The sequence below is a fragment of the Lithobates pipiens genome, unplaced genomic scaffold (assembly GCF_037356315.1).
Source record: "Lithobates pipiens isolate NorthernLeopardFrog02 unplaced genomic scaffold, aLitPip1_a1.2 Scaffold_23, whole genome shotgun sequence".
Lineage (NCBI taxonomy): Eukaryota > Metazoa > Chordata > Amphibia > Anura > Ranidae > Lithobates > Lithobates pipiens.
In genome coordinates this window covers 293235020-293250120 of record NW_027507785.1, presented here as the reverse complement: position 1 = coordinate 293250120, position 15101 = coordinate 293235020, and the positions used below count along the sequence as shown (strand labels likewise).

General features: G+C 43.6%; 1 protein-coding gene across 2 annotated transcripts in view; it reads left to right on the top strand.

Annotated features, from left to right (window-relative positions):
* PRKACB (protein kinase cAMP-activated catalytic subunit beta) overlaps positions 1-15101 on the top strand; it is a 158874-nt gene that overhangs the window by 35078 nt on the left and 108695 nt on the right. The window contains exon 1 of one of the 2 annotated variants that reach the window (XM_077450357.1): positions 11031-11251. The exons of the other annotated variant lie outside the window; for it this stretch is intronic. Coding sequence (XP_077306483.1) covers positions 11071-11251 — 181 coding nt within the window. The 5' untranslated portion in view covers positions 11031-11070. Of the gene's footprint in view, positions 1-11030; positions 11252-15101 lie in introns of those variants that run through there. 2 annotated transcript variants of the gene reach the window in all.

The window sequence follows — 15101 nt, the reverse complement described above, 5'->3', positions numbered from 1 at the left end:
GATTAGTGGTTCCAAATTTAATAACTACTGCAGTAGGGAACAAACACAAAAGATACGCTCAGCATCTTTCCAAATAACCGTTCTCCTTTATTATGACGCATTTGAAGGGTTTTATACACATGATTACGTAGGTATCACATTAATATTACAATTGTACATTTATGGTAACAAGGGGCGTTACATAGGCAGGCTAATTCTAATCAGGACTCAAAAGAATGCAAAACGTACTGAAAAACTTATTAGTGCCGTGTGCACAGTGAGGGCATTGTGCAATACATATAAAATAGAATACAATTATATACAGAACCTACAAATTTCCATTAGTCTCCTCTCTTTTGATCAATATTTTGATCACTAACCATACCTGCTATCACCTTTTTAACCTGGAACTTCCACACGCTTATGTGGAGGTAGTCCTGGCCAAAGAGGCAGCAATTCCATTGTGGAGAAAATAGCTGAGCAGCTTTTTTCATTACAAAATGACTTTTCATTGTGAAAAACAAAGACATATTTACAGAGTACTGGCTGTACACTCCTGTGGCCAGAATGGCCTTCTACCTTAATTGTTGGTATGCTGACTTATCAGCATATGTAAACACAGACAATTATACATAAAATGGAAGAGGTACAAAAGACACAAATATGACTTCAACATGGCCGCAGACACCACAAAAAATATCAATAAACTTCGTGACAGTACATCACCAATTGACATCATCCCCACAAAACTACTGAAAGAATGTTCCGACATCGTGGGTCCCACTATAATGCACCTCATAAGCCGATCATTCCAAGAAGGGATCGTTCCTAGCTCCTTCAAACAAGGCATCGTCGAACCCCTGCTAAAGAAACCTAACCTGGACCCTCAGGACCCAAACAACCGTAGGCCAATTACAAGCCTTAACACCATCTCCAAGATCATGGAAAAAGCTGTAGTACAACAGTTACAACTCCACCTGGATACACACAAACTCCTGGACCCGCTGCAATCAGGCTTCCGCACAGGCCATGGAACAGAAACGGCACTCCTCAAGATATGGGGCGACCCCTCAAAGCAGCGGATGATGGAGAGTCATGTCTTCTGGTACTGTTAGACCTCAGTGCAGCGTTTAACACAGTAGACCACAACTCTCTACTCGTCCGCCTCACAGAAGTAGCAGGAGTCAAAAGCTCAGATCTCCAATGGTTTACGTCGTTCCTATGAAATCGTTCACACACAGTGAAACTAGGAGAATTGTTCTCTGAATCCCGAACAGTCGTCTGCGGAGTCCCTCAAGGATCACCCTTGTCACCAGTCCTCTTCAACATTTACATCTGCCTACTCCTCCAAATTATCAAATGTTCAGACCTCTGCTTCCACTACGCTGATGACACGCAACTTTATTTCCGTATCACTGGACAAAGATCACCACCAACAACTAGAAAATTGCCTCAATTTTTAATAGAAGACTGGATTACCACCAACTTCCTCAAACTCTACGAATCAAAGACAGCTTCTTATCCTACACCCAAACTATAATTCCGCAACTAAAACCCCCCTGGACACCACCCGCCATCTTTGGGCAGACCACCCCCCCAAAGACCAAGGCCAAGAGTCTTGGGGTCTTTTTGGACTCACAAATGTCAATGGATGCTCAAATAGGAGCAGTAGTCAGTGGTTCTCACCATCTGCTACATCTACTACGCAGACTCATCCCTTTTATCCCAAAGAATGACAAAGCAGTGGTAGGTGGAACAGTCATTAATTCACGACTGGACTATGCAAACTCGCTTTACATAGGATTACCACAATATCAACTTGCACGACTACAACTTATCCAAAACACGGCGGCAAGGCTAATAACGGGGGAAAAAAAACCTGGGAATCAATCTCCCCCCTCCCTGAGGGACCTACATTGGCTAACCGCAAAGAATCGGATCACATTCAAAACCCTCTGCCTCGCCCACAAATGCGTGCATAGAGATGCTCCTCAATACCTAATTGAGAAAATAAATCATTACACGCCAAACCGCAGTCTTTGATTGGCCAACAAAAACCTCCTCCTCGTGCCCAAATCCCGGCACAAATCAAAGGGGGATCGGAGATTTGCTGTCCAAATACCTCTGCTATGGAACACTCTACCAACTAACATCCGCCTGGAAGAAAACCACCTGGCCTTTAAGGAAAAACTTAAGACCTTCCTCTTCTAGATGGACAACCAAGCTCCTCACAGCGCCTTGAAGCGATTCAGTTCGCGTTGTGCGCTATACAAATATTTCATTCATTCATTATTCCATTAACAAATTGTTACAATGTTTATACTTAAGTTCAACTGATAAAGAATGTTTTGAATGTCTTGATAGACAGCCTGGTTTTTCTCTTCCATTCTTTTGAAGGCTGTGGCTTCAGAAGAGCAGAGAGAATTCTTTGCATAGAGAGATTGCAATAACAATTCTTGGCGATTTAATTGTGCAGCTCTACTTCGCAGCATGCTGACTACTCTGTATATTTTGTTGTTTTCCATGGCTAATCATGAAAGTTCCACTATGTATAGAACAGAATCACTGAGAAAATCTCTCTAATCTGCTTGTAAACACCAGAGCTGTGTGTTTGTGTTTTTTTTTTTTTATTTATTTATTTATTTATTTTTTTGCTTTTAGCATGTAATGACACTGGTGATATTTTGTATTGTAGCTCACTACATACTTTAGACACATTGTACATACACTAGAGCTGCACAATTAATCGTCACTCATCACAATTTTTTTTTTTTTCTCCTCGTGATCTTGACAAAAGTATTTCTCGATTCTTTATATGCAGAAAATTCTCTCTGCTCTGCTGAAGCGACAACCATCAAAAGATAGGAAGAAAAAAAAACAGGCAGTCTGCCAAGTATCACAAAATTCTTTAGCAGTAGAACTAGGTCTAAACATTGTAACAATTTGTGTAAATGAAGAAGGTTTAACCATTTAAACACTAAAGATCGGTTCACACTGGGACGACATGTCGGCAACTTGGCCGGCTCACAAGTCGCGTCCCGTTCTGTACAATGGAACCATTCTGACTTAGAAAAAGGTTCCTGTACGATTTTTGGGGGCGACTTGAGGTGACTTGCATTGACTTCTATAGAGAAGTTGTTTTGCAAGTCGCCACAGTGGTCGTGTCCAGGTTGCCTGAGGCAGTCTCGCTGCAAGTTGTGCTGCCTCAGTGTGAACCGACACTTAACCTTTTTCTGACATTTTGTTTTCAAGTTTAAAAGTCATTTTGTTGGTAGAAAATTACATAGAACCCCCAAACATAATAAAACCTTTTTTATACATATTCTATCCATCTCTTATGATGGTTGTTGTGCTAATTTGTCACACTATTTGCACAGCGATCTTTCAAATGCAAATTTTTTTTTTGAGGGGGAAAAATTACTTTAATGAATTAAAAAAAAACAAAAAACGGTAAAGTTAGCCCAGTTTTTTTTTTGTTTTTTTTTTAATATAATGTGAAAGATTTTATGCCGTGAGAATCGTGATCTTTATTCTAAGCAAAAAAAATCATCATTCTCATTTTGGCCAGAATCATGGAACTCGAATATACACTGCAAATCCACTTACACCAGTCTCTACTAAGGCAAGGCCATACATGAATACATTTTTTTTTATTTTTTTTTATTTTTGTTCAGTCAGCCGGCTGAATGATAGACACACTCGGCACAGCCTGGGATTGAGGCCACACGTGTCTTACCATAGGAATTGCCTTCCTATGGTGACACCCAGAGAAGAGGAGTCTGGAGCACCGGAGGGGGACCTAAGAAGAAGATCGGGGCTACTCCGTCCAAAACCATTGCACACAGCAAGTAAATATAACTAACATGTTTGGTATAAAAAAAAAACTTTACAATAACTTTAACATGCAGTAATAAACCTAGTCTCAAAGGTGCAGAGCAGGCAGGTGTGACTGCGTTGACCCCAAAATCGAGTGCATTCTTCGGCCCTTTTACTCAGGATGTCCAGTCAGGTCCACCTGTTAGTTTCTCAGGCAGACCTGATCGTACCATTCATTCACCTCTATGGAGCAGGAGATGTCACCGCTGTCCGATACGGTCTGCCAAGTCCAGACGGATGGGGGCCATATTTTCCATCGGTCTATTGGATCGGACGAAATTGGACAGGTGGTCAGTTTTCATCAGATCGGGGAGATAGAGGCAAGCAGGACTGTTATCCGCCCGCTCAGTGGGGATCAGTGTAGTGATCCCTGCTGCGCAAGTGGAATCTGTATAACGGACTTGCCTACTGCATTGATGGGGGAATTGAGCATTTTTTTTTCCAGAGTGGATTTGATTTAAATCAAGTCGATTAAACTCTCTACTCTAGCGTGATTGGGGGGGGGGGGGGGGGGAGATTGGCGGTGGTGCTGTAACCGAGACTTTATAGCTTCCCAGCTTCAGCATTTCGCGAGGTGGGGTGATAAATTAGAGAGCTCCCATACAGGCTGTGCTTTTGAGCCATTGTTCTTGTTATAATCCTATGGCCCAGTTAGAATCAGGAACTTTTGTATATGCCCATTATAGCCCCAAAATTTGTATTTCTGAATAAAGTATGGCAGGAAATGAGACTCATGAAGAAATATATGAAGGGGTGTCAGAATTTTCCGTTATCGGAGGAATAGGCATTATGAAGAACTTTGCAAACGGCAGGGGTTTGAGCGTTGGCGCTCTCAAGGGCTACAATATATTGCTCCGCTTTATTCTCAAATGGTCCTGCGGTCCTTTCAGGATTTGCAGGAGTGTTCTCAATTGCCTTGTAATCATTTTTATAAATATCTACAACTACGACATGCGGTCCAGTCACAGTCTAAACGTGCTGGGATGAATATAGGACCTATTCCACTCTTAACCTCGTTGGCAGTGGCTAGAGAGAAAAAAAAGCCTGATCTCATTATCCCTTTCTTGACTAAGCCCATTTCTGACATTTGGTGTTTACAAGTTAAAATCCGTATTTTTTTCCTAGAAAATTGTTCCAATATTTTATGTCACACGGTATTTGTGCAGCTGTGTTTTTAAACGCAACTTTTTGGGAAAAGGGACACTTTCATGGATTTTAAAAAAAACAAAACGGTAAAGTTAGCCCAATTTTTTTGTATAATGTGAAAGGTGTTACGCAGAGTAAATGGATTATAATTGCATGCACTCGTGGAATGGTGACAAACTACGGTACCTTTAAAACCTCGCCTATGGAAAAAGACCTCCAATCCCTCCTTTTGTACGTCAAAGTATTCAGATCACCGTTTTTGGCGATTCTGAATACTGTATTTTTTTTAAAACCGGCGCCATTGGCAGCCGAGTAAACAGGAAGTGACTTTGCTTCCGTGTTTTACAGAGAGAGAGAGAGAGAGATACCCCCCCCCTCCTGCTCCCCGGGATAACAGCCGAGTGGCTTTGGTTGTTATCCCTGGATAGCCGATCGCCCGCTCTAAATGGTACCGGGATGATGCCTGAAGCTGCGGGCATCATCCCAGTATAACCCCCGAAAGCCAAGTACGCACATCTGCATACGCATATCATCTGCACAATGCCTGTCTCATCTGTTTTATATAAAGGTCTTTTAGGACTCCGGTAAAGCTATATAAATGGAGATGGAGGGAAATACCCAGCTGCCCACGGTGTAAGCAATCTCTGGCTGGCCTGTTCCATATGTTGTGGAAGTGCCCCAAACTGTTGAGATACTGGCGAGAGGTGGTGACCACAATTAATGGAGCCTACCATACCCATATTAAATTGGATCCTAAGACTTGCTTTCTGGGTTATTTTAATGAAGAGCTATTCCTAAAGGAGACTCCAACACCAATTGGTATACTACTGTTTATATCTCGCAAGTTAATTGTCCTAAAATGGTTGTCCTCCAGTTTACCATTATTTGAGGAATGGCGCTTTTAAGAGTCGGTTCATGATGAGCGAGCACCCCCCCCCCTCCTAAACCATACCAGGCCGCATGCCCTCAACATGGGGAAGGGGGTTGCCCTGTGGGCCCACCACCCCAAAGCACATTGTCCCCCTGTTAATGAGGACAGGGGCCTCTTCCTGACAACCCTGGCCATTGGTTGTCGGGGTCTGCGGGGGGCTTATCTGAATCCGGGAGCCCCCTTTTTCTAAGGGTTCCCCCGGGTCCCAGCCCCCCACCCTATTTGAATGAGTATGGGGTACATCGTAGTCCTACCCATTCACCAGAGGGGAAAAAAAAGTGTCAATAAAAACACACTACACAGGTTTTTAAAGTAATTTTATTAGGCAGCTCTGGGGGTTTTCTTCCAACTTCGGGGGTCTCTTTCGACTTCTCCACTCTCTTTGGCCTCTTCTCTTCTATAAATGTTAGGGCTGCGGAAATTAACGATTCTTTGATCGTACATTTTTTTTTTTTATCGGTAGGCTGCCTGCCCTGGGGCTGCTTTGGGCCAAGCTGTGGCGGCAGTGCTCCGCTCCCTCCTCCTCCTCTTCCTCCTCCACTATACGTCATACAGTCTGCGGGCATCTCCAGCTGTGTGTCTCTGAGCCAAGTGTGAAAACTTTGGCCGCGCTGTGAGAAAAGTCCCATCCTCCTCCTAGATCAGCTCGTGTGATAGACGCAGTGTTCTGTCGATCACGCGAGCTGATCGAGGAGGATGGGACTTTTCTCACAGCGCGGCCAAAGTTTTCACACTCGGCTCGAAGACACACAGCGGGAGATGACCGCAGACTAATCCAGGCACTGACTACAGTGAGGCTGCGATTATGGGCACGGTGAGGCTGCATTTTTTTTTTTTTTTTTTTTTTTTTACACGTGTGATGTCCTAGCCGTGCCCCGCTATGTCCGGCTGTTGCCATAACAACTTTGCTAAATCAGATAAAAGTAGTTGGATCTTTATGTGCGTTACAATCGAAATTAGTTGATTTAAAAAAAAATCGATGAATCAAACATGAAAATTGTAATCAGTAACTGTATGTCTGTCTGTGTATGTTGTATGGTATTAGTGGATGCTTGCACATTATCCCAGTCAACATTGGTGGTTTGTTTTTGTTTTTTTTTTTGTTTTGTCCCCCCCCCCCCCCCCGCAGATATTATATTTTTTTTTATTTTATTAATTTTGCTGCAGGTTCAGCGGATCAATAAGGGGATAGCGCAGCACATAATTTTATTTTGATTTTACATGATAATATCGTTGGGTATGTAAGAAGATGTCCAGTTAACCACTTCCCACCCGGCCAATGTATATATACGGCGGGTGGGAGCCGCCTGCTCCTGATAGGACGTTCAGGAACGTCATTCAGGAGCAGCGGGATCGCGCCCGCGCAGCGGCGCGATCCCGATGTGCTCGTGTCACCCGGACACGGCACATCTCAGATCGGCAGGAGGGCTCTGTGATTGGCCCTCCTGATCACATGACGGCCGTGTCCAATCACGGCCGTCATGTGATGTAAACAAACAGCCGGTTGCTAGGCAATCGGCTCTCCTCTCCTCACACGGAAGTCACCGCTGAGAAGAGGAGAGCAGAACGCTGCAGCCGGCTGATGATCAGTGAGTATGGGCTGCTTTTCACAGCTTTTTACTCACTGATCATCAGTGTAGTGTAAACACACAACACACCACACAGTGAAAACACAGTCCCCACATATGTCCCCAAAACACACATGTCCCCAAAACATACATGTCCCCAAATAATAAAAACACATGTCCCTAATAATAAAAACATGTCCCCCACATATGTCCCACTAAAATCACATGTCCCAATGATTATCTGCACACATATGTACGTGATCACCTGCACACATATGTACATGATCATTTGCGTACATATGTCCGTGATCACACAAACCAATTATTATACACTTAACGGAATTTTTTTTACCAAAAACATGTAGCAGAATACATTTTGGCTTAAATTTATGACAAAATTTGATTTTATTGGATTTCTTTTCAAATAGAAAAAAGAAAATATTGTTTTTTTCCCAAATTTCCGCTTTTTTTGCGCTTATATCGCAAAAAAAAAAAAACGGAGTCGTGAATAAATAACACCAAAATAAAGCTCTATTTGTGCGAACAAAATGATAACAATTTCATTTGGGTACAGTGTAGCATGACCGCGCAATTGTCACTGAAAGCGCTAGAGCGCTGAAAGCTGAAAATTGGGCTGGGAAGGAAGGGGGTGAAAGTGCCCTGTATTGAAGTGGTTAAAGAAGCCTACTTCCCAAAAAAAGCTCTCCAATGTATCAAATAGTAGCTGTAAGTTGCATGTTTGCGCGTATTCTGCCATTTCAGCAGTAGGTGGCAGCAGAGCTCCTTGCTGTGGATGGCAATGAAGATTAGTTTGATGTCACTCCCTCCCGCTTGTCATATGCTTGCTATTTATAGACTCTGCTTCTACTCTGTCCAGTGGGATCCTCTCTAATCCTCCCTGCAGAACCTGTTCAGGGAGAGTAGAGACAAGCGAGGTTCAGGCTTTTTACTTATGCTTTGTCTCAATTATTGCCATTTGTGTGCACTAGACAAATCCCATCCCCCCCCCCCCCCCCCCCCCCCATACGTTATAAAAATAAATTCTACCATCAGAATTTGAAAGCATAGCTGGTATAAAGCACCCTTCATATGGAGAGATGAAAAGGTTCCACGTTGTCAATCTGCCTTGTGATGATGATGATCCTGTGTAGAGGGAATTCTGCTATAAGCTGTATAGCTCCGTAGTCTTCAAGCTCTGAAAAACTAGAGCAGGAAATGTCTCGTGTAAACAGGCGGAAATCTCCATGGGAACATTCACAGCCAGCGGTGAGCTATAATTAGAATGAAAATGAACCAAAAATGGTGGCTGGAGAGGAGAATGCAGGAAGCGAGAATTTTACCAGCAAAGTGCAGGATTTTCCTATGCTGCTTATTACAGGCCTGATGTAATTGATACAGAAATTTTAAAGATTCGGTTCGGTCAGCCCTTAACATTCCAGCATTAATTTTCTACAGGTGTATGGCCTAAGCTGCTGCATGTCTCCAGTAATCCTGCTATTCATATTGCACAGCTGACTGTCCCGTTTAGTAAATCTTTATGGCTGCCCGTATCCTCAGACATTGATTGGCCTTGTAGCTAAATTTGTAAAAATGGAAAACTGTGTTCATTGGTTCCAAGCTTCGCCCTCTTCTGTCATCCCATCGCAGACCTGGCCATACACACTGGAGCATGAGGGATCCCATTGTAAACTTGGAATTCTGCTCAAAGCCAGGGATTCAAAGAGCCACAGAAGAAATGGGGGTGCAGGCGTGCCAATGTTCTTATCCAAAATGCGGTCTGTGCAGTCAATTAAAAAGGATACCACTGTCCGGACCAGCCAGTGTGACACAAACGTGGAGGGGCCTCAGCCTACAAGAAACCATTCGCACTGACGTGTTTCTCCCTACTAGGGCTTAGTCATAAGTGGGTGGGATAAAACATGGGCGTGGTTTATTCTTAGGTGGGTGGGGTAAAACATGGGCAGGGCTCAGTCATATGTGGGTGGGGTAAAACATGGGCAGGGCTCAGTCATATGTGGGTGGGGTAAAACATGGGTGGGGTAAAACATGGGTGGGGTTTATTCATGGGTGGAGTAAAATGTGGGTGGGGTTTATTCATAGGTGGGTGGGGTAAAACATGGGCAGGTCTTAGTCATAGGTGGGTGGGCTAAAACATGGGCAGGGCTTAGTCATAGGTGGGTGGGGTAAAACATGGGCAGGGCTTAGTCATAGGTGTGTGGGGTAAAACATGGGCAGGGCTTAGTCATAGGTGGGTGGGGTAAAACATGGGCAGGGCTTAGTCATAGGTGGGTGGGGTAAAACATGGGCAGGGCTTAGTCATAGGTGGGTGGGGTAAAACATGGGCAGGGCTTAGTCATAGGTGGGTGGGGTAAAACATGGGCAGGGCTTAGTCATAGGTGGGTGGGGTAAAACATGGGCAGGGCTTAGTCATAGGTGGGTGGGGTAAAACATGGGCAGGGCTTAGTCATAGGTGGGTGGGGTAAAACATGGGCAGGGCTTAGTCATAGGTGGGTGGGGTAAAAAATGGGCAGGGCTTAGTCATAGGTGGGTGGGGTAAAACATGGGCAGGGCTTAGTCATAGGTGGGTGGGGTAAAAAATGTCAGAATGCTGGCCTAAAGCATTCTGAACACAGGTCGTCAGACGCTCAGTATTGGCGCCTTTAAGCAAATGCTTTACATTCTCTAAATGAATGCAAAGCGTTCTCTGATTGGATGAGGTGGGCTGGTGACCCCATTTAAAAGAAAATTTGTAGATGTATAATGTACAGAACTGCATTAATTTTCATCTATGTCCATCTAGAATTCAGCTTCAAATATTACAAATTAAAAGCCAACTCTGTCTTTGGTATAAGTTGACCCCCCCCTGATTTCAGCCCATACTGACTGTATATTCTCGATCAGTGAAGATCGCTGGATCTAGGTTGAAGTTAAATATTTATTTCTCCAGGTGGGCTGCATTCAGGGTCATCAGTTCTATATACAGTAAGAATGGAAGTAATGATTGGGCCTCTCACTTTTCAAACAGAGCACCACCTAGTGTCTAAGAGAAGCATTTTCTTTCTTTCAAAGGTGTAGTCAGGTCATTGTGTGACTTTCTGTCTCTGAACTCATCCCTTTGTCACAGATATGTTATTAGGTATCCTAGCCACATAACTACAGATTCATAAGCCCCGAGGGCACTGGTGACCTATGGGAGAGACTGCAGCTTTGTCATTGGAGAACATTTTTCTGTTTGCAGAGCTACAAGAAAGAACTTAATTATTTTAACCTCGCTTAGCTGGGACTCTGCTAAAAGGCAGGTAACACATTGAGCCCTTGTCAATTTTGTAAGAAAGCCACTTCAAAACTAGGCAGATAAATGCAGCTCAAGCAAAGCTGAAATAAGCCTGCAGCCAGAAAGTCTTCTAGAGGAACCAGCAGCAGCCGCCGTGGTTTTGTGCACACAGTCAAACAGGAAGTAAGAGAAGCATCTTGCTCTGCAGGGTGAAATATTTTTTTTTTTTTCTTCCACCCCCTAGTCTTAAGTTATAGAGCTGTTTGTAGCCGCTTTCTCAAAAAATACCTGTATGTATGGCATCGTACAACGACAGTCTTCAGGCTGCCAGCACCTCGACAGCCCTGCAGAAGTTAGAGGGCTTTGCCAACCGATTGTTCCATCGAAATGGGAAGCACAGCACACCAGAACAGAGGACGGGCCTGGAACAAGAGGGCCAGCTGATTTCTGAGAACACCTTGCAGTGGGACAGAGCAAGTAAGTTTCCTGTTAAACAGCAGCTGGGAGCTGTGTGTGCGACTGAGCAAGTTGCAGCGATTGAACGTTCTATTAGTGAGAGGAAAATGCTATTTTTCTTTTATACTACTTATAATGTGCTGATTTGAAATGACTGAGGGGCTATGCATACCTTTCAAAAATATTTTTTTTGGTTCTATTCTTACTGTATGGGCTTTATACCTGTAACGGTAGCATTATAGTTTGAGCTTTCCATAGGCCCTGAAACCTCATTGGGGTGTGTGTGGGGTGTTTTTTTTTTTTTTTTCTTATGCGTAGTTCTAGTAGCTTCACTACTGTAATATGGTTGAGGATTAAAGTGCCAGTTCATCTCTACAGAAAATCTGTAAGGTAGCCTACACTGGGACCGCCTGTCCCCCATCCCCACTCTATCAGCTGAACCCAATGCTATCTTACACCAAAAAGCCACTTCACCGGTCTGGAGATCTAAAATGCCACCTGCTGACAATACAGGCTAGACAGCTTCTGATCTGCACCATCCATGTGATGATGCTGACCGTATTACTAAGCCAGTAAGTACTACAGGGATTCCAATTGGACAAGGGATTAAGCTACGGGGATTTCAAATCCTTGGACTGGTGAAGCTGCTTTTTAATGGCTGACAGCGGGAAGAACGCGGCAGTCTGGTATATCGGGACCAGAGAGGGGGGGTGGGGTCCAGTGTAAGGTCACCGTACAGATTTTCTGTAAGTGTTAACTAACACTAGCCATATATACGATTTTTACTTTAGATTTCCCAAAATCATATAATTTGAAGTCCAAAATTAAAGTGGATGTAAACCCTCCTATCGTTTTCAGTCAAGGAAGCTGCCATCTTGGCCTCTAATAATTCTTCAACTGCTATAATGCTGCACATGTGATCAGTTATGCCACCAGCCATTGGATGGTTTGAAAGTTTGATTGAGAGCACAACCAATGTGAAAGTTAACATTTCCGGCATGCCGGGGAATGTAAGTATTTTTTGAAACTGGGTTTACTCCCACTTTAAACACTTTAAATGTGTATGCAATTAGGCAGGCCGTTGCACTACATAATTGAAGGTAAATCTAAATGGAAAAATTGTATAATGTGTGGCCAGCTTTGCACTTTAAATTTGAAATGATTTGCTTACTAATTGTAATAAAAGAAAACCCTGCAAGACAAAGGCTTACCTTAGAATGAACCTGTAGCAGTGGTCCCCATATTATTCCTGGGTTTGTGGGCTCCGGCACTGTGATTGGCTGGAGCTGTGATGTCACTTCCATGCGTGCGGGTGCTGCCGGTCACGGCACAGCTACTGAAGAAACGGCATTAGTGAGCCGTTTACGAGATATTCACTATATCCACATGTGCCGATGTCAATAGGCATAACATAACAGAGTAAAAGTATCGTGTCAATTGGAACATAGGAAATTCCCAGAGGGACAAACACAAACAAATCCTATTTAACTGCAGATAAAAGTGACCGTGTATGTATGAAAAAAAATTGTGTGTAATGTATATAATATTCCTCATGCCTGCTGCGTTTTTATTGGAGCGCACAGCACCAAACCGCATGTATGACAGGGCCTTGAATGAAGTTTGGTTTATTTCTTTTTTTTTTTTTTTTTTTTTTTTAAAGGTCTCAGGGTAGAACTATTGTCAAATCTCCGTCTTCTCCGTTCTTGTCTTCCCTATGTGTGTCACATTGGGGAGATTTTCCCTTCACTTCCTGCCTTATAGCCAATACAGGAAGTGAGAGCAAATCCCTGGAAATGAAGGGATCACCAGAACTAGTATCCCCATTGGAAGATTTACCCTCTATTACTTTGCTGGGGACAACCCAAAATCTGGTATTTTCTTTCACTTTCGATAACAGAAGCAATAGGCCAATTTTTTTTTTCTTGTATTGCTGCACACAGGAGGCTTTTTATTTTAATCCGTAGAATGCATTAAAGTGATTGTAAAGTCTCATTCTTTGTTATTTTTATAGGAAAAAATTGTTATACTTACCTGCACAGAGCAGCACAGATCCTCCTCTTCTCGGGTCCCTCTTCTGTGTTCCTGGCCCCTCCCTCCTTTTCAGTGCCCCCACAGCAAGCAGCTTGTTATGGGGTTACCCAAGCCAAGTTACAGCTCCTTGTGTCCATTCAGACATGGATGAGGATATTTGTCAGTCTACCATGGATCGATGAGTAGTGTCCAAACTGATATATATATATTTTTTTTTTGGAGCATGATCACATCACAGAGCAGGTAATGCAACATTTCGGAGTTGCGCGGGACCCCTTCATCAGAGACCGAGCCCCGCCCCCTCTCTCTCCTGATTGGCTAATCTACTTTGGCAGCAGCCAGTGGTGCTGCTGCTGTGTCTCAGCCAGTCAGGAGGGAGAATCTGGGATGGCTGAGACACTCGTGGACATCGCTGGACAGAGGGACCTCAGGTAAGTATTAGGGGTGCTGGGGAGGCTGCGGCACACAGAAGGCTTTTTATTTTAATGCATAGAATGCATGAAGATAAAAAAACCTTCTGCCTTTTTATAATCTTTTTAACTGCAGTTTTTCCATTCAGTTAGCTTTTGTCTTTTTTGAGTTCTCTAGTTCAGTCGGCTGCTCACGTTTTAATTTATTTCTTTCCACTTCCCCTTCTAATTTTAAGTTCACTTTCGTTATTTACTTTGACTTGAATGTCTGTCTGTTTGCGCTGTATATCTTCTCTTTACTGACTGATTGGAACGCCTTCACTTGTAATTGGCTGAGTGAGAGAGTGCTGTATTGGATGCTGTTTATTGCTCTTTGGAAAACTAGACAAAACTATGGCTTTAAGTTGCGTTAAGCTTTATGCTTTGTATCCATACTGTTTTTTTTTTTTTTTTTCTATTTTTCTTAAATACAAAGGGATAGAAATGAGAAGTACTGGAGCATCATCCTATCTTAGAATTTGTGCAGCCCCAGAACCTGACACAACTTTTCTTCCATGGCTAGTCCAATGTTCAGCAGAGAGAACTTCCCTTTTCTGATAAAGGGAAATGATCATTGAGCAACCTGAGAGCTCTCCCAACTATTGTATATTACATTCACTTCAGTTCAAAATCACATCAAAACTGTTCCTGAAATGTGCCCATATGTCTGCAGAATTACTTGAAAACATAATTTCCTTCGTTATGTTAAAGGCACTTGGGGGGGAAAAAAAAAAAGTTCTACACTATGTGGTTTTGCGCAGAGCAGCAGGTCAGGTCTTGGGCCAATGGCTCCCACTGTTGTCTCAGCCAATGAGGGAGAGACCCAGAGATGTAAAATAAAACCTTTAGCCTTTACAACCATTTAAAGCGGAAGTTCCCCTTTTTTTTTTTTTTTTTTTTTTTTAATACAGGCACCCAGCCCCCACTACCTCCCCCCTCCCCTCCCCTCCCCTCCCCTCTCCTCACCCCTCCCCTCCCGTCTCCTCACCCCTCCCCTCTCCTCACCCCTCCCCTCTCCTCACCCCTCCCCTCTCCTCACCCCTCCCCTCCCCTCCCCTCTCCTCACCCCTCTCCTCACCCCTCCCCTCTCCTCCTCACCCCTCCCCCTCCCCCTCCCCCTCCCCTCCCTGTAATCTTCTGGGACATGTCACAGGTACCAGAAGATTGCCTGGCTAAATAGGTGGAACGCCGCTTTAAATCTATGTTTAGTCAAAAGCACAAGGGACATTGCTTGCTATCAATGTGATGTGTCCCTTGTGCTGCTGGCTCTTGCTTTACTTAAACTCTTCCTTCTGATTCTCCCTCCTACCAATGCCAACCTAATCTTCCTGGTTAAGCAGGACTTCGTTTTTGTTGCCTTAAAAAAAGAAGAAAAAAAAAGATCCTCCTTC